The 19,872-nt window shown below is 50.5% G+C and overlaps 1 protein-coding gene across 23 annotated transcripts in view; it reads left to right on the forward strand.

Moving 5' to 3' along the window:
• Window positions 1-19,872, forward strand: part of LOC125100255 (protocadherin gamma-C4) — a 187,699-nt gene that overhangs the window by 166,476 nt on the left and 1,351 nt on the right. For 21 of the 23 annotated variants that reach the window (XM_047730309.1, XM_047730307.1, XM_047730310.1 and 18 more), the window contains 2 exons: window positions 6,985-7,043; window positions 15,225-15,313. In XM_047730309.1, coding sequence (XP_047586265.1) covers window positions 6,985-7,043; window positions 15,225-15,313 — 148 coding nt within the window. Of the gene's footprint in view, window positions 1-40; window positions 4,028-6,984; window positions 7,044-15,224; window positions 15,314-19,872 lie in introns of those variants that run through there. The other 2 variants (XM_047730299.1, XM_047730331.1) reach the window with 2 other exon arrangements.

Here is a 19,872-nt window from a genome sequence, read left to right on the forward strand (position 1 = left end):
CAGCCAATGCTTGAGGTTATGCTGATGCAGGCGTATGGCTGGGTCACATCCCATCAACTGTTGGTCTCTCTGCAAGAGCCCATAGTGCATGGTAACTATGTGGTAGATGGTGTGCTTTAGAAGTGTTTTGTGAATAATGGATGAGTACTTGGGGTGGATTATGCCCTTATCTGAGGGTAAGAAATGAAGGTAATGATCAAGAGTCAGGGTATTGTGGAAGCCTGCTTCCAGAATATGGGAGCATAGAAGGCTCTACTGCACAAGGGTAAGGTAGACCAGGCAGTCACCTAAACCCAAGAGGTTGCTTTCTCTTCTTGATTGGGGAGGCCAGGTTCTGGACTACCTTAACTCTAGGCTACCATTTCCCAGTGAATTGAGGGGGACTAATATATTTGCCCCATGGTATGGGGTACTCCCTAACCCACCATAGAGAGAACTCTCTGCTTGAAACAGCAGGAAGCACAAAGAGGAGAGAACTGAAGGGTCAGGGAGGCATCAAGGTGCATGCAGAGATCTTTCAGTCCAAGTCTTCAGGAATCCCAGTCAGGTCCCCTGAGGTTTGAGCTGGATGCAGGAGAATGGGGGCAGGGGAGCATCATTTATTTGGCGGGAAGAATAGTGTAAGTGAAATCACTTAATGTCAGAAAACTGGTTTACAGCTGAGGAACTCAGAGACAGCCACTCTGGGAGTCTTTAAGTAGAGTTCTGAATTGGTGAAGCCATAAATCCTAGAAACCATGCCTAGTTTCTAGTTTCTAGTCACTCTCCTGGGGGACGTGGATCAGTCGCAGGAATGTTCCCCCTACCACAAGCTGTTGTGCTCATTCCACAGCTCAAGTCAGGGATCTCAGAAAAGCAGAGCCCTAGAACCATCAGCTGACATTGAGATTCCTCAAAGCATTGATGGCTACTCAGAGCAAGGCTTTACAGGATCCTAACAGAACTTTTCTCTCACCTTAGCAGCCTTTGGCAGGATGGGGGAGGAGGGGTTCACAGGGGCTTTGCCTCCCCTGAAAGGACACAATTTTGTTGGTTGAAGAAAAGTAGTGGGAGCTTCTAAAGTCCTGAGGGAAGTTGCTGGGATAGAACCCTGAGAAGTTTTGTACCACTTTGTCTTCCCCATTGAGCACCATCTGAGCTGTCAAACTTTGCTGCCAAGGGGGCTGAATCAACCTGCAGCCTGAAATGAGTGGGTAGGTAGGAGGCTTCATTGACACAGATTTGCCTGTTCCTAAGGTTTCCAGGACCGAGGAGACTTCATAATTGGTTGAGAGCAGACAGACTTTTTGGCCAATCAGACTCAGAGCAGAGGTGGGGGATCTGCTCTTCCTGCCCACCTCTCCTCCCCCTGTTCCCCAGCTCCACTCAGATTCAGTTGCCATCCCCCCTCCATCCACCCCCGCCATTTGGTGACTAAGAAGAACTGCTGCAGGCAGACAGACCTCGGAGCAGTTTTTAAGAGGCTGGAAGGAGACAGAAGAGATTTCCGCTGCTACATTCCAAGACCTGGGTCTACCTTGGAGACAGGACAGCACAGAGTCAGTGTCCAGGAAGGGCCTTCTGGGTCATGGGACCCGAGACACCCCCACAGCTCGCTGGGAAATGGCAGGTGCTCTGCATGTTGTCCTTGTGCTGCTGGGGCTGGGCATCTGGGCAGCTTCGGTACTCAGTGGTGGAGGAGTCAGAGCCGGGGACGCTGGTGGGGAATGTTGCTCAGGATCTTGGCTTAAAGGTGACAGATCTGTTGAGCCGCCGACTGCGGTTGGGGTCTGAGGAGAATGGCCACTATTTTTCCCTGAGCTTGATGAGTGGTGCTCTGACAGTGAATAAGAAGATTGACCGAGAGAGCCTGTGTGGAGCCAGTACGAGCTGCCTGCTGCCCGTGCAGGTGGTGACTGAACATCCCTTGGAATTAATGCGCGTAGAGGTAGAGATCCTGGATCTCAATGACAACTCTCCTAGCTTTGCCACCTCAGAGCGGGAGATACGCATCTCAGAATCAGCTGCACTTGGGGCACGATTCCCACTGGATAGTGCCCAGGATCCAGATGTGGGCACCAATACTGTGAGCTTCTACACTCTAAGCCCGAGCAGCCACTTCTCTCTGAAGGTGAAGACCCTAAAAGATGGGAAGCTATTCCCAGAGCTGGTGCTAGAGCAGCAGCTGGACCGTGAAGCCCAGGCGAGACATCAGCTCGTGCTCACTGCTGTGGACGGGGGTGTCCCAGCCCGCTCAGGGACCACCCTTATCTCTGTCACTGTGCTGGACGTCAACGATAATGCCCCCACCTTCCAGTCATCAGTTCTTCGCGTGGGGCTCCCTGAGAATGCACCTGTGGGTACACTGCTGCTTCGCCTCAATGCCACTGACCCAGACGAGGGCAACAATGGCCAACTAGACTATTCTTTCGGGGACCATACATCTGATGTAGTGCGTAATCTTTTTGGCCTAGACCCTAGCAGTGGAGCAATCCACGTGTTGGGTCCCATAGACTTTGAGGAGTCGAGTTTCTATGAAATTCATGCAAGAGCCCGTGACCAGGGACAGCCAGCCATGGAAGGCCACTGTATGATTCAAGTGGATGTGGGAGATGCCAATGACAATGCCCCAGAGGTACTCCTGGCCTCTTTGGTCAATCCTATCCTGGAGAGCACACCAGTGGGCACGGTAGTGGGCTTGTTCAATGTGCGGGACCGAGACTCAGGTAGAAATGGTGAAGTGAGCCTTGATATCTCCCCAGACCTGCCATTTCAGATTAAGCCTTCTGAGAACCACTACTCACTGCTGACCAGCCAGCCTTTGGACCGGGAGACCACATCCCACTATACCATTGAGCTTTTGGCCAGTGATGCAGGCTCACCTCCCCTGCACGCCCATCTCACCATCAGGCTTAACATTTCAGATGTTAACGACAACGCCCCCTACTTTACCCAGCAGCTCTATACCGCATACATCCCAGAAAATCGGCCTCCAGGTTCCCTTCTCTGCATTGTGGCTGCTTTGGATCCAGATACTGGGGATAATGCTCACCTCACCTACTCCATCGTAGGGAATCAGATTCAGGGAGCCCCAGCTTCCTCCTTCGTATATGTCAACCCTGAGGATGGGCGAGTCTTTGCCCAGCGCACCTTTGACTATGAATTGCTGCAAATGCTGCAGATCATGGTGGGGGTTCGAGACTCTGGCTCTCCCCCGTTGCATTCTAACACATCTCTGCATGTGTTTGTCCTGGACCAGAATGATAACGCACCGACTGTGCTGCACCCAAGACCCGGGTGGGAACTCTCAGTCCCCCAGCGCCTCCCTCGTTCTGCTCCTCCTGGCTCCTTGGTCACCAAAGTGACAGCTGTGGATGCTGACGCAGGCCACAATGCGTGGCTTTCCTATTCGCTGTTGCCACAGTCCACGGCTCCGGGACTGTTCCTGGTGTCTTCACATACTGGCGAGGTGCGCACGGCCCGGGCCTTACGGGAGGATGACTCTGACACCCAGCAGGTTGTGGTCCTGGTGAGGGACAACGGTGACCCTTCACTCTCCTCTACAGCTACGGTGCTGCTGGTTCTGGAGGATGAGGATCCCGAGGAGATGCCCAAGTCCAGCGATTTCCTCTCAAACCCTCCTGAGCATGCAGACCTTACCCTTTACCTCATTGTGGCTCTTGCAGCCATCAGTCTCTTATCCTTAGTCACCTTCACCTTCCTGTCAGCTAAGTGCCTTTGGGGGCACAGAGATTCAGATGGGGGTGGGAGCCAGTGCTGCAGGCGCCAGGACTCCCCCTCTCGGGACTTCTATAAGCAGTCTAGTCCCAACCTGCAGGTGAGCTCAGACGGCACACTCAAGTACATGGAGGTGACGCTGCGGCCTTCAGACTCGCAGAGCCACTGCTACAGGACATGCTTCTCACCAGCCTCGGATGGCAGTGACTTCACTTTTCTAAGGCCCCTCAGTGTCCACCAGCCCTCAGCTCTGGTGCTGGAGCCTGATGCCTACCGGTCCCGCTCTAACACACTGCGGGAGCGGAGCCAGGTGAGGGGCTCCCTACTGCTCAGGGTGACCAACCCCCATGGGCTGCAGTGGAGAAGTAGCCCGGCCACAAAAGGGACTTTCTGCATCCACTCCTCTTGGGGAGAGGGTGGGGACGTTGGGGTGGAGGAGGGCATGGAGCTCGGCATTGCCTGTACTCTGCCTGACTTTTGGGGCCATTTGGACTGATTGTGTGGAACACTAAGGTGGGGATAGGACTCGGAGTACCAGGAGGTGGTGGTGGTTGTAGGTGAGGGGAAGTAGAACCAATCCCTGCCGCCCACATACAGGAAAGGCTGGGGTCCAGTCATCTTTTATGGCTGGGGTTGGGTGGGGGGCCTGCTCCTGGGTAGAATCAGTCATGAATCTACACCGGCACCCAGCCTCCTTGAATCCTGAGCCAGCTTGCTCTGCCAGTCTTCAGGTTTCCACTTTCCACTCCCTTGGTGGGTGACTTCACTGTTAATCTCAACTCTCCCTATCCCCCCATCAAACAAATACATCTGTAGACAGGGTAGGTGTACACCCAGGCTTCACGCATATCCTCCCTGCAGAACACAGCCACTGGCCACGTGGACCAGTGGGCTTGCCTCATCTCATTTGCATGCACACATACACATGCACACACACCTACCTGCACTTGATCTTACATGCACACCACATTTAACTGCCAGTGCTTGCTGTCAAGTTCACATGCACTGGCTGTCCCCAGGCCCCTCATAGCTTCCAAACCACCTGGCAGCTGGCCTCAGAGATACTCACTGCTGACTGATCATACACTGTTGAGGATCCTGTGGCATGGTTTCCTAGGGCCTGCAAGGACTGAGGAGCCTTTTCCTGCCTCCACCTGGGGCTAGACCAGGTCACCTCTGTACAAGAGGATATGAGTCTGGGAACTCTAGGGCCAGGGTGGGCTGCTCTATCCTGCTGGGGCTCCAAGCAGAGGTCAGTATTGCCTCCAGCCCAGAAGCCTCGGGGGCTGGCTGAGCTACCCTGTGGCCTAAGGGTTGGATAGATAGGCAGCCTGGGACTTCAGTGACAGTCACTGCCTGCCCTAACACAGGAAGTGGGAACATGGAGCACCTGGACCCTGGACACTCAGAGATAGGCTTTTGGCTCCGTCGTAATCTTGATGTGTTCCTGCAGTTTAGGGTCAGGGCTTCGGGAGTGACCAAAGTATCTTCTGTCACGTCCTTCCTTCTTGGCCTGATAGAAAGCCCAGCCTCTGCCAGATGCCAGGGAGCCCTCATATGTTTGACAACTATAGTAGTAAAAGGCACAAGTTGGCACAATCTCAGGAGCTTTTATTTAAACTACAGTTATGTTCCTCCCCACCCCTAACGAATCAGAATTCTAGTTTGAAACAACACCCCTATGTGATAGCTGATTGAGAGAGCCTTACTGTACCACATCGTACTCGTTCTTCCCAACATTCTTGTTGGACAGATACTAGCTTCCTCACCTATGACTGAATTTCACCACGGTCATATGACTTGCTCAAGTTTGCAGGGGAAGTGCTAGGGAAAACTCTAGCTCAGGTCTAACTCCAGAATTTGTACTTTGAGTCATTAGCACTTGTAAAGCTGGAGGACAGGAGGGTAGTCTGCATCTGCTGGGATGGGACACAGATGTGATTCTTTTCTTTTATGGCTTTATATGTTGGAGAAAAGTTTTCTGGGGCTCCTTATCTCAGCAGCCCTCACTGAACATGCTTTGGACCCGCCATCCTTATGTAGGTTGTGAGTTTTGCCCAGCAACTCTCTTCTAGTCTATCATCGTTCTTGTATCTCTGTGTGGATTCTCTTGTGTCTAAGGCTGAGGGGTAGGCATCTCAGTGCCTTTTCCCACAGTGGCCCAGGACTGGTGCTGGTAAATTTCTGGGTTCTGCTCAAATCCTTGCCACCTGTGAGCCTCAGGGTGAGTCATTTGGCAGCCTTGGTCTGTCTTCTCCCCAGTGTAATCAGAGATGCTCACATGTCTCCTCTGCTTCTGGGAGTGAATGTGAGAGTTAATTACCAGCACACCTCAGAACCGGTAAGGAGACGGCTCTCAGAGTGTCCCGTGTGTGTGTATGTGTGTGCGCGCACGCACGTGTCTATGTGTGACGGAGTACTGTACTCTCTGGACTCAGGAGTGAAGCATCTGGCCAAAGTCCCATACCTTCCTCCAGGTGGGACACGACTACAGATCAGCCCCTTAGGAGCCCTGGAGACTGAGCTGGCTCTGCTTGGAGGCTGTGGGAGCTTGATCTCTGCTGGGCTCCATCCCAGCAGTTTTCTGTATCCCAGACAGAGCAGCCTTGTTCTCTCCTCCTCAGTCATGGCCATTGTCTGGCAGAGTTCTGGGGGTGAGAGGTGTCCTGGGGCTTGGATGCCCTGCAAAGAATCAGTCTGGCATGACTCCTAAATTAATAATGTGTTTAGCTGTGGGAAGGGATCATCGAGAGCCAAGGGCCTGGAGGAGGCGTCCCTCTGAATATGTTACAACACAACCTGGCACAAAAAGGGTTACCAGGAGCGGCAGCCATCTTGCTGCAAGGATGCTTTGTTTCCAGCTGAGGAGCTGAATAAATTCTTTCTAGGGCTGGTGGAATTCTCATGAAAATCTCCTGCGGGGGAGTGATTCTTTGGGCCCCTCCCTTGAGTTCCACAGAAGATACTTTCTGCCCTTGAACCTCAGCTCAGCGGTTCTGAGTCAGTGGGCTTGGAGGAATGGGCTCTTTCTGGGTTTGCTCCTCGATATGGTCAGATCAATATTATTTTATCTCTTTGCCTCTGGTACCTCAGACCTCTGAGACCTGGGGTACGCTTTGTCTTTAAAGATGAGTCTACCCCTCCCTCCTCTTAGCCTCTTTTCTTCTCTGTGTCCATGCCCCTCTTTCCTCCCTGCCCAGCCCCAGCTCTGGTGACATTCTGACTGCTTGTGAGTCCTCAGCCCCTTTTCCTCTGTTTTCTCCACAGCAAGCCCCGCCCAACACGGACTGGCGATTCTCTCAGGCCCAGAGACCCGGCACCAGCGGGTAGGTGACTGCCTCTCCAGCCCACCCTCTTCTCTGCGGCATTTTCTCAGTGATGACGTAGGAGGAGGTGGGGGAGGGCTCAACATTGGCTACAAATGGCTTCTTCCCTCAGTTCCAGATTTCAGGGAGGTTTTAGTGTATTGGGGGCTGGTACACAGACCCCAGAAGGAAGAGGCTTCTACTCTGGCTCTTTTGAAAGCTCATTCCACACACTCAGCCCCTGCCTTCTCCCCATGTGAACCTTTTCCTATCTCCTGGTCTTCAGGTGGTCTCTGGGGGGAAAGGAAGTGTTCTGTACCCATCTAATTCCTCTGTCGCCCTGCTCCAGGTTGGGCTGGGGTTCAGGCAGACTTGGGGGATAGGAGGAGGAGGGGAGGTGCTGTCAGCAGTCAGAGCCTCCTCCAGAGTCAGCAGGAAAGAGCAGGGCCAGAGGTGAGGGAGGCCAGGCAGCTGTGGAGGAGGGTGGAGGAAGGTGGAAACTGCGTGGCTGGAGGGAGGACTGAGGGGGCAGGAAGCTCAAGGGGCAGGTTTCTCTGGTCCTGGCTCCAGGCTGCCCTAGAGCCCACACCTGGTCCTGCCTCTCTACCTATAGGCCTGTCGTCTCTGCCGCTCTTTTTTACCTCTTTGCCCTGCCCTCAGTCTCAGTTTGTAGTCTCTGCCTCTCCCTCTCTTTCTGCCTCTTTATTTAGTTTAGTTTAGTTTAGTTTCTGTCTTTAGAGCTGCATCTTAGTCCCTGCCATTTGTGTGTGCCTACATGGAACTGTGCCTGTGTCCCCTGTCACCAGCCCCCCCCCCCCCCCCCGCCATGCTGGGTGCTCAGGAAATGGTGCAGTTCATAAATAAATCGGACTCTCCGTTAGTCTAATCTGTTTCTGCTTCCCTATTTCCTTGACCTCTTTTCTGTTTCTCCCCCTTGCTTAGTGTCCTTGTGTTCCTCTGTCTCCAGTCTCTTGGTTTATTAATCCTGCTATTTCTGCTTTCCTCTCTGTTCTCAGCCTGTCTCTCTTTCCTTGTCTCTGCCCCTCTCTGTATTTCTCTCTAAGTGTATAGTCTGTCTCTCTCTGCATCCCCGAGCCTCAGTCTGTTACTCTTTCTTTATCTCTCTTTGTCTTCCTTTTATCCTGTCTCTTATTTCTTTGTGCTTGTGGGCAAGCCAGCACACACGTGCCCCCCTCCCTCCTCCTACTCCTCACACACAGAGTCTTTGATCAGTGCTTACCAGCACACACCCTCCCATCCCCGCTGCCCCAGCTGCTCATTTCAATCCAGTATGAATTCCTGCTGAGACAGGAACCCCCTGCGGGTGGTGGGGAAGGAAACTATAGAAAGACCTAAAGTTAGTCTGAGAGGAGTGGGATGGGCTTGAGGCCAGGTCTCCCTGTTAGAAGTCAGGAGCCTGAGGAGTCCAAGGAACCCAGGAGAAGTGGGGTGGTGGGCAGAACTTAGGCGCCCTTCCCTGCCCCCTTTGCTGGCCAGGTCCTTATGGCCCACATATCCCCGCATGCTGCAGATGGTGAGCCCGCACTGCCCTAGGACCCAGGAGACCTTGGTATACGGTGGAGCCTCCGCCTCCCACAGTCCTTCATGTATATCGGGAGCTCGGGACACTTCCTAGAAGGCCCCTAGGAGGCAGCAAGCCAGAAGGCTTGGACTGCCCTTGCCCCTCCCTTGACCCCCATCTGTCTTGTTTTGCCCTAGTGGCTTTGCCAGCCTTTCTATCACTGACCTGTTAGGTCATTCATGTGCTCACTCAGGTGTTCATTCATTCATCACTTATTTATTGGGCCTCTACTATGAGGCAGTCCCTGTTCTAAACACTGTCCTGCAAGAATGAACAAGCAGACATCATCTTTGAACTGATAGACTTCCAATCCAACAGGTGAGACAGAAAACTGACAACAAATCACATTAAACAAACGTTTAGTTACGAATCATAGCAAGTTCTGTGAAGAAGAGGGTCATGTGAGTATAGAGCAAGCCTCCAGGAGGAAACGAGCCAAAGTGGTAAGGCGCACTGGTCAGCTTGTGCCTGTGTACTGATCCTAAAGCAGAATTGCCTGCTGCACCTGGAGGGCCCACAGACTGCTTGTGATATGCCCTCCGGGTTGAGCGCCTTACCCCTGCCTCAAGTCCCTTTTCATCGAATGAGACTCGGTAGCCTGAAATACACATAGAACCTCTTGGGGAGATGTAAGAGAAAGCTCCCTTCCTTTAGTTAACTTAAGGTGGATGGGCCACGTATTCCTGATTGAGGTCCGAAATGCAGCTTTTCTCCTTCATTCATTCCATAGTTAGTAAGCATCTCCTGGAGGCCAGGTCGGAGTCTGAGTGTGGGAGGTAATACAATAGGCCTGCTCCCTGACCTCGAGGAATTTACCATATGTTGAGTGAGACAGGTATTAAGCAAAAATAAAAAATAAATGTAAGATTGCAGTTATCCCAAGTGCTATGAAGAGCAGTACCTAGTGGTGAGAGCATAAAGTAGGGATTTGATCTGGTCGGGGAACTGGAGGTCATCTGAGAGGAGATGAGGTGTTGCTGAGAGGCTAAGTAGGAATTAACCATCTGAAAGAGGGAGGGAAGAGCAAAGGCCTTGTGGTAAGGTCTCTCAGGATCAGCAGACTGATGAATTCTTTCTTTGCTGCCATTCTGGTGAGTAAATTGGAGTGAGAGGATGAAGAGGGGAGGTTTTTCTCATTCAGTCTAACCGTGGTTCTGGCCCTCCACTGCTTCTCTGCTCCATTCCCTCCCTACCATCTTGTTTACTGGCACACCAGCTTCAGAGCAGGGCTGCTGTTGGGTTCGCCAGGAAACCTAATTCAAGTCAGCACTGGGTCACATTGCCTAGACCAAAGGGAAAAGGCCAAGTTCTGAAGTCCCTTCTTGCCAGGTGCCCCTCCTTTCAGCCAGTATCCCTTCTCAGGTCACCCTTCTAGCTTCTTACCTCAGCGGCTATTACCTCAGGCGCTGAACCCAGCAAATCACTTGCCCCTTCTCAGGCTGTAACCCAGGCCCCACCCTGCAGCTGTTCCCAGTCTCTGCACAGAAGGAGAGTCTCCATTTAGCTTCTCCTGCACTCCACTCTCTTCTCCCTTGATGGCTTCTCCCTACCCTTCCATTCCCTCTCCTTGGTGAGACACTCGCCCTGCTCCCCCTCCGTTTAGGCCGTCACTCAGCAGGCAAGTAGCGTCGTATTTTTGACTGCTTATAAAAAAATACAGGCTCATTATAGAAGCATGAGAAATAGAGGAAAATTTTAAAAGAGAAAGCACTCAAATTTCACAACCCAGAGATCCCCCGCTACTGACATTTTTTGAATATGGAAATTTTCCAATCCATACACAAGGAGTATGGTATCATGAACCTCTGTAATCCACTGTCCAGCTCCAGCTAATGCCCTGCTTTGTTTCACTTGGGTCTCTACCCTGTTACCCCCTTGAATTATTTTGAGACAGATCTCAGCCTTCCTGTCGTTTCATCTGAGTCTTCACTGTCTTTAACAGACAGTTCTTTTTTTAACACATAAGCACTCAAAATAATATTAATAAACTAATATGTTAATACTAAGTCATACTAATAAACTAGTATCAGATATCCAGTCTATATTGACATTTCCCCAATTATATGTCTGTTAACTCATTTGTGCACTTACCCAAATTAAGGGCCACATTTTGTATTTGGTTCAGTGTCTCAAATCTCTTAAGCTCTTTAACATTTTCATATGTGTATTTCTAAACCATTTTTTTGTGTGTGCACTCAACCTGCACAGGTGTCTTTTCTTTTCTTTCTTTCTTTCTTCTTTTTTTTTTTTTTAAGTCTGATTCACCTAAATTGTTCATAAACTTCTTCACAAAATAGTATGAACTCTTACTCCCAGTGAGGTGGTATATTTCTCACCATTTTTTCCTCTAGTAATTGAGTTCCATCAGCATTATCACCTCTTCATGTTCTCTTCGCAGTATGCCACGAGAATTTCCCCATGGCAGGAACAAAATTTTCAGAAGTTAATTGTTGCCTAATAGCTCCTCATCTGGACATAGTGTATTTTTTTTTCAAGATTTTATTTATTTATTTGACAGAGATCACAAGAAGGCAGACAGGGGGAAGCAGGCTCCCTGCTGAGCAGAGAGCCTGTTGTGGGGCTCAGTCCCAGGACCCTGGGATCATGACCTGAGCCGAAGGCAGAGGTTCAACCCACTGAGTCACCCAGGCGCCCCAAAATGTCTATTTTAAAAGGCTGACAGGCTTTTACTGTGTCAAAAAATACATATGTGTTTATATTTTAACACAATTAAATCCAGGCTGTTATCAGAGGTGACTTGCCCAGATTTCTCCCTCTTTGCCTCCTCCTGCAGGGAGCATTTTTTCACAGCCCAGCCTCTGGGCTGATACCCCACTCCCCACACACACATCCGGCACACCGCGATCCAGTCTCCTTGGGGCAAGAACTCCGTCCCTCAGCTCTTACGCCTTCTGGCCTGCCACGGGTGCCGACACATCGTGGATGCTTAGAAAATGGTCAATTAGAGATAGTCCATCTCCTCCATTTTTATTTTCCACCATCTCCTAATTCCTGGAAGAGCCCCCTATCCCCGCTTCCAGGGCTCCAGGGCCTCCATGGGGAAGCCCAGTATGGTGTTGTGTAGAGGAGCATGGGCTAGAGTCCTACCAGGCCTTTTTCAGGTTGCAGCTCTGCCAGTTAGCAGCTGTGTGGCTTCAGGAGTCTCTCAACTCTCAACCCCTCTGAGCCCTGGATTTATCTGCGGGAAAAGAGAGAATCATAATAATACTTACCTGCAGGTGGTTCTGAGGCTCAAATAGGCAAGCTAACTGAGCGATAGCTACTATATAACAACTAAATATAAACTGTATATAAACTAAATATATATAACCACATTATATATATATATATACATATATATATATATATGTATATATATATATATATATACTAAATTCTATGTAATTTAGTTAGCCCAGAACCCAGAGAATAGGAAGTTCTCAGCAAATTGTTCAAAAAGAAATCTCTCCCCCTCTACTTACCTCGTGCCCAGCTTCACAGAGTTGGCAGCCTGCTCATCTTCTTAGCCTCCAGTATTCAATCATTGTCCAAGAATCCTCCCCATAGCCCAGCCCATCATGGTTCCAGACCCAGCCCCTCCCTCACCTTTATTCCCTCAACAGCATTATCCAGTCCCCACATGGTATCTTCCTAACCTGGTGTCTGACCCTGTTGTTCACCCTGGAGCCCTTCTCCTGCTTCCCCTCCTTGACCTTTGTTCTCCCCACTCTATCCCAGTCAGTCTCTTCACCTAGGCATGAGCCCATCTGCCTCAGCCTTGTGCCCTCTAACAGGCCCAGTGACAGCTCAGCAGGGCTTCAAGTTAAGATCCCTGAATTTCCACAGAGACAGAGCTGGCTGAGGCCCCACCACTGGGCTCCTGTCCTCCCAAAGATACCCTTAACCCTTGGTCCTTTCCCAGGAGCAAGAGGGATCTTTAAATACTTAAATCTCACCATGACACCCCCCACCCCACTTTAAACACCTGAGTGACTTGCCAGAGCTCTTAGAATGAGACCAGAAATCTTTAGTGTCCATTTTTCTACATCCTCAGCCCCTCACACCATCTCCCCTTGGGGCAGCCACACTGGCTTCCCTTAGCCCATCGAACTGACCAAGCTTCTTTGAGCCTCAGAGGCTTGGGACATGTTACTCTCTCTACCTGGAAAGCGCTATCCCCTAGCACTACACCTTCTCTTAGATACTTCACTTTACTTCTCAGTTTTTTACTTTAAAATGTTTCAAGCTTGTCAAAAAGTTGACTTGTCAGAAATAGTGTGATGAACATGGGAATACTGTTTTTACCTAGATTAATCAATGGTTAATATTTTGCACATTTATCTCCCTCCCTCCACACACACACACCAAACTTTTTTTTTTTAACCATTTGAGAGTGGCAGACATCATAACATTTGAAAAACTTCAGTATAGAACCCCTAACAATAGTAGCATTCACCTATAAACCATAAAAGAATGATCACGTTTGAGAAATTTAACATTAATGCAGTAATAATATATAGTCCACTGGCAGATTTTCATAAACATTCTTGAAATGTCTTTTAACCTGTTTGGTGTTTTTGTTTGTTTCTTAAAGTAAGCTCTGCACCCAACATGGGGCTTGAATTCATACTCTAAGCTTATATGCTCTACCGACTGAGCCAGCCACACACCTGGTATTTTTTTTTTTTTAATCTAGGATTCAGTCAGAGCATGAATCTCATTTGCTTGCCATATCTCTGTCATCCCCTTTAATGTAGAACAGCCTCCTTACTTTGTTTTTTATGACAGACCTTTTTTAGAGTCCAAGTCAGTTGTCTTTTAAAATGTCCCACAATCTGGCCTTGCATTTTCTCACAGTGAAATTAGGTTAACAGTTTTTTTAGGAATACTGCCTGTACGACATTGTGTAGCCTCCCACTGCATTACCTGGGGGATGCTTTCGTGTCTGTCTGTCCAGGTGTTGGTGATACTCACTTTGTTCACTTAGGTAAGTGGTCTCCCTATCTCTCCATTACAAAGCTACTTTTAAAGAATTGATTAATAAGTACTCTGAGTGGTATTTGAGACTGTGCAGCAAACTTCCACTTTTAATATTTTAGTATTCACTGATGACTGGTTAGAAGGTGGTGATTTTCTGTCATTCCTCATACTTTTGTTTAACTAGAATTGTCCTGCAAATCACCTGGAAATTCTTCCAATTTAAATTCCCTGTCTTCTAATTTCCCTTTTCCTCAAGGAAGCCTGGACTGATTGAGCTCCCTAGCCCCCTACTAAATGAAGACTTCCCTCTCCACCCTGCTTTTTGCCTCCACGGCCCTTGTCACAGTCATGATTGAATAATTGTGTACTTAATGTCAGCCTCTCAGTATGGACCGTGAGCATCATAGAGACAAACTAGTTTGGACATGTTCCCAACTATAACCCCAGTATCTAGCGCAGGGTCTGGTGCACGGTCATTGCTCAGTAAATGTTGGTGGAATAAATGGACACAGAATTCCATCTCTTCGCACTCTGAAGAAAGAGAAATGAGCCTTCTACTTTCCCTTCCAACTCTAACTCTCTGTCGGATGTGATGGTGTAGAGGTCACACACTGCACCTTTGCTCTGATCTAAGCCCAAGACTAAGTCCACCTTCCTGGGGATGGGGAATCCCAGATCAGGGGAAATCATAAGCAGGGACAGAACTTGGAAAAATTGTAAAGCATTTCTTGGCTGTGCTCACCCACTGTGATGGAATGCACAGACTGTGATTGGCTCTGGCTTGCACTCACTCTCTCGTGCTCCCTCCCTCCCTCTCTCTTCCTCTCTCCCTGCAGCTGGTCCCCTAGTGCCCCCATCCCTCCCTCATAGTAACCTCTCTCCATGGACTTTTTCCCCCATTCATCCAGGCAGTTTGTTGAGGAACTCTGGTGTGCCAGAGGGTGCCAAGGATCACCTGATAGACTGTGTCTGTGTCAGGGTGTCCCCTCCCCTCAAAAACAGAAATAATGTCATACTTCCAGATTCCAACAAAGCAGGGAGATAGTCACTGTGGGAAAAATCCAAGTTGTGTTGGCATTCCTTTGGGTCCTTTATAGGTTAGCATTGTTAACGACTGTCAAGCATCTCATGTTTTCCTCAGTGCTTGGAGTGTCTCAAGGTGGTAACTGGGTGCTTCATTGGGAGGCAGGTGGGCATTGCCCCCTGCACACAGCCACAGCAGCAGGAACAGGGCCACTGGGGCTGCCCCAAGGAGGTGCCAGGCTGTCTGGGTGGGCTTCAGGCATCCCCTCTGACAAATTTTATTCATGTTACCAAAGCAGAGGTTGGGAACTGGCGGTCTAGAAAACACTGCTTGTGCTGGATTTGCTGTGAGAGGGAGAGTGAGGAATTAGGGAAGTGCCTCAGAAAAGGATTGCTATGTATAGATGGTGCAAGACCAGCAAGTGTGCTCAGCAGAGGGATTTTATCCCAAAGGACTTGCAAACATTGCGTGTTTTGATCCTATGGGCCCTCTTTTGGCGTGGGACTGGGACAGAGACACAGGGTGCTAGATCTGGGTTCCCTGGGAGAGGACAGGAGGGGGATGGCCTGTGCTGGTCTGGGAGGCTGTCCTCACCACCCCACTCTCTCTTCCACAGCTCCCAGAACGGGGATGAGACCGGCACATGGCCCAACAACCAGTTTGATACGGAGATGCTGCAGGCCATGATCCTGGCCTCTGCCAGTGGTGAGTTGCGCGGCTCTGCGTGTGGGGTTTGGGGCAGTCCTCGAGCGGCCAGGCCTCAAGACTGGCCGTCCACCTGCATGGCGCCCCTGGATTGTTTAGCTGTTCTGAGGGGACTCCTCTTTCCTGACAAAAAGCCAGAAAGAGAAAGAGCTAAGGCTCCCGAGATGCCTCGAGGGGAGCTGAAAAGGAAAAATTTCTTGAGGGGGTATAGGCAGAAGTATTAAGAGTCCAGCTTCAGGGGACAGCATAGGTCAGAGCCTCATTCTGCCACTTACATTCTTGGGGAATTTGATCTGTTGGCTTAATCTCCCTAACCCTTCTTCAGCCCAGAAAATGGAGGCTGTGGCCTCCACGGGTTGTCATGAGGATTAAATGAGAGCACAAAACCACGGGCCTGGCACATGCAAGCCTTTCGTCCATACAAGTGGGCGTGAGAGAATGCACATGGACCTGTGAGAGCCCTTCTCTTTTTTGTTGACCCCACCTGTAGCTGGGTTTTCCTGAAAGGCTAACAGAAAACTTCCCATGCAATAGAGATTCTGCGGAGGGTTTTTGTCCCTGAAGAGTCAAAAAGGGTCCTGAGCTAGGGAAACAGAACAACAGAATGGTATTAGTACTTAGGGGCACAGGCTTTGGAGGCAGGCCACCCTGGATTCAAATCCTGGCACCCACGTTTAGCTGTGAGTCCTCAAGGAAGGTACTCAGCCCCTGGGGGCCTCAGTTTCACTGACTATAAATCAAGCACTTTGACAGATCTTACTGCGGTGTGGTGAGGGCCAAATGTCAGGCCTCAGCACAGGAATGACAGAGTACGGGCACAATACGCAGTGACTAAAGTTGATTAATTCTTATCCTTATTGACCCGTAGAAGGCAGATTTTGAATATCGCCTATTAATAAGGACTCATTGCAGGAACCGCAAATCCTAGGCTTCCTTGGAGGCTGTCAGAGGATGAAGGCATTGGGCTTACATAGTGGAGTGAAAGGCGTGTCCTGTAGCACTCGTGGAGGGCTGGTAGAGAGCCAGGTAGAATCAGGACAGCATTCACTGAAAGCACACCTACGTACTGTCCGGGGTGCATGCTTGGCAAGCTTGATGGGCCTCACATCGGTTAATCTTCTTACCAGCTCTGCAAGGCTGATCTGTGATTGTTTACTTATATCTGACAAATGAGAGAACTGAGAAATCCCAGGGTCCCTATTTAGAGCTGCAGATGGGTGATTCTAACACAGTCCGACTCCCAGGTTCATGCTTTTTCTTCTATAGTGACCACATCTGCCTTTAGATGCAGCCTGCGTTTTCCCTTTTAGCTGAGTTGGAGCAGAGGCTGAACTCCTCTTACTGTCCTGCTTTACTCCCAGACTAGAGGTGCCAGATAAAATACAGGATGCCCAGTTAATTTTAAGTTCATGTAAACAACAAATAGTATTTTAGCATAGTGTTTATAGCATAGTTTTTAGCATAGTTTAACATTAGTGTTGGGACGTACTATATAAAAAATGGCTCATTTTTTATCTGAAGTTGAAATTTAATCAAGCACACTGCGTTTTTTTTTTTGGTTAAAACTGACAAGCCTCTCCCGGATGTCTATGAGGCTGAGTGAAGTCAGGCCCATAGTAGGTGCAGGGTTGCAGGGGTCGGAGGGAGGTGACAGGGAGGCCAGTCTTCTGGGACAGAGTTGGCCCAGGTCTGGGGTGCTGTACTCCTGGACAGACTCAATACTGAGTATGAAAGAGGCAGGCAGATGGGTCTGGGAGATGCCAAGTCAGGTTCTTGAGGAAAGTAAACAGGTATATTTAGCTGTTGTGGGTTTTAGCGTTAAGGCCAGGAAGCAGGATTGTTGGCCTGAATGCAGATTTAAAAAACAGAAATGGAATCAGTATTTATGGCCCACAACTTCCTGGGTCACTGCAGGCTGGCTTCCCTGCCAGGGCTCCGCCCTCCTGGGCCCACACAGCAGCTGACCTGATCCCACCGTGGGCCTTGGGGAATGATCCAGAGGGTTGAGGTGGCAGGGTCAGGCCCTACTCTCACTTTCACACCCGCTTCCCTGCCCTGAAGCCCGAGAGGCTTCTGGAGTCCAGCCCAGCCAGGCACTGCTGAGGGGGAGTAAGTAAGAAGGAAAGTAAGTACACTTGGGAGGCTTTTTAAATAAACATTTGGGGGGAAGTGTGTTTTCAAGGAGGCTCTGGTTTGTGGTTCAACTGGCCCTAGTCTAGCTTGATGAGGCCTCCCTGTCTGGAGTTGTCTCAGCCCTGGGTTGGGGTGGGAAGGGCAAAGGGGGGAGGGAGGTTGGGTGCCAGGAGCCAGAGAGGAGGCCCATGCTGCTCCCACCTTCAGGCCTGAGCTGTTTTGTTTTGTTTTGTTTGAAGACTTTACCCTTAAGTAATCTCTACACCCAACACAGGGCTCAAACTCCCAACCCGAGATCGGGAATCACTTGCTCCAGTGACTGAGCCAGACAGGCACCCCTTGTTGCTGCCTTTTAAAGAATGTTTCTCTTGGGAATAGAAAAGATCTTGGTCCCTGCTCACTGTGTGTGTCAGAGAAGTGGAAGGAGGGGCCGTTGAAGAATTGATTCTACAGAAGGCCAGCGCCTCCTGTAGAATCTGTCCACAGTCTACCTTCTCCCCCTCAGATTTACAGATGGGGAAACAGGCTTGAATCATGCAGGGCCTCTGCCAGGGTCACCTAGTTTTTTAGTGGCGCAGCTGACCAAAAGGCACTCCTGTGTCAGACCTTTTGTCTTGGGCTCTGGGTTTGCACATCCTCTCCCTTCTCCTTCCAGCCCGACCTCAGTGCCCACCCCACCCCCCACGGGACCATGGGCCAATGTCGGGCCTTTGCTTCTGGTAAGAGGTGACAACAACTGGCTTTGTCATTTCCACCTCCTTGGGTGCTCCTCAGAGATCTAGGGTGCCTGCAGGATGTGGGTGGGCCTGGCCTTCGGTTACCCAGTCAAGCCCTTTGTGCCCCTCTGTTCCTGCCTCCCTTCTTCCTGTTTCTCCCCATTTATTTCCCTTTCTTTTGCGTGCCTCTGTGTGTGTGTGTGTGTGTGTGTGTGTGTGTGTGTGTCCGTCCCTCACTCTCCCTCTCTGGCGCCTCTGAAGTCTTCCCTTTAGACCCTAAATCACTCCGGAATCCTAGCTTTTTGAAGCCGACTCTGCGCCTCCTCCCCCTTCCCTCCCTTGCCAGGCTGGATGGGGGATGCTGGAGGGGAGGGGAGGGTGAGCTTGGCTCCCTCCTGGAGTTACTTAGGGAAACTGTGGAAAGTCTGTGGAATGAAAGGGCTGGGGGAGGGGACCAGCCTGGAGAAAGAAGGAAGTGGGCAGATGCTCCCTCCCACCCGACTTTTCTTTCACACACACCCTCAAAGCCCTCACATCCTGAGATTGGGGACTTGAAATGGAGGTTGTAGAAACCTGAGCGCCTGGAGTGGGAGCGGGGAGGCAGAAAGGCTGGAGAAAGGCTGGGGCTCCTCTTTCCCATCTCTGTTCACTTCTCTCCCCTCCCCCTCTAGTGCCGGTCTAGAAAATAGTTCCGGTTTCTCAATCCCTGGTTAGTGTCCCAGGATTAGTCAGCCTATCTGGCTTTAGTCACCCTCTCTACCCACTCCCAGGGTCGAGGGTGGAGTAAAGTGGGGGAGCACATCTGCCAGCTGGGCTGGGACTTCCCGGGGCTTTAACCCTCCTGCTGCCAGAGGAGTCCCACAGAAGCCCTGGTGAACTCGGTCTGAGGTGTGCAGCTCCTGGTTTTCCCTGCTGGCCTAGTCAGGGGGTGTGTAGAGTAGAAGTCGCTCACAAGGCCTATGGCGGTGAGGGGGGTGCGGCCGCACCTCACATGGAGCACTGAGGCCTGCACAAAGCATTGTCCTATTGAAGCCTCACAAAAACCCAGTGAGGTAAGTGATTTTGTGCTTCTCTACCTTCAGTGTGCATCAAAATCACTTGGAAATCTTGTTAAGGTGCAGATTCTGAGTCTCGTTTCCAACAAGTGCCCAGGGTGATGCAGAGCTGGGGCCCCCATCTGTACTTCCCTAGACCCCATTTCTTCTTGTGCCGGGTGGGAAGCTGGGCTTGAGGTGTTCTCCAGTGTCACCCAGCTCTGATACTCTGAGCCTCTGTCTGCGTCGTCCCTCCCTCCTCTGTCTGCTCCCTGGTCACCTTCTTAGCCTCCTAGAACCCTGCTCAGCCCTGTTTTCTCTCCAGCTCAGCTCCCAGCAGAGGGATGAGGGAGGGACCCGCCCACACTGCTGGGGGTGGTGGGGACTCTGCCCGAGAGTGGGTGCTTAGATACACCCCGGCTTTAACCCATGCTGGCTGCTGTGGCTTTGAGTTGGCTTCACTGGACCTTGCTTTCCTCATCTGTGAAGTAGGGTAAATCCCACATATCTCGATGGGTTGCTTTGTGGAAGTGAAGGCCTTTGAGTCTGTGTGCTCTCTAGCAGAGTGCCTGGCGAGGAATAGGTGTCAGCTGCTGGTACTATTCCAAACTGAATGCCTGGGAACTGTCCCCTCCCCACACAAACAACAGAACTGCTCAATACTGGCGCTGTGGGC

The sequence above is a fragment of the Lutra lutra genome, chromosome 5 (genome assembly GCF_902655055.1).
Source record: "Lutra lutra chromosome 5, mLutLut1.2, whole genome shotgun sequence".
Taxonomy (NCBI): domain Eukaryota; kingdom Metazoa; phylum Chordata; class Mammalia; order Carnivora; family Mustelidae; genus Lutra; species Lutra lutra.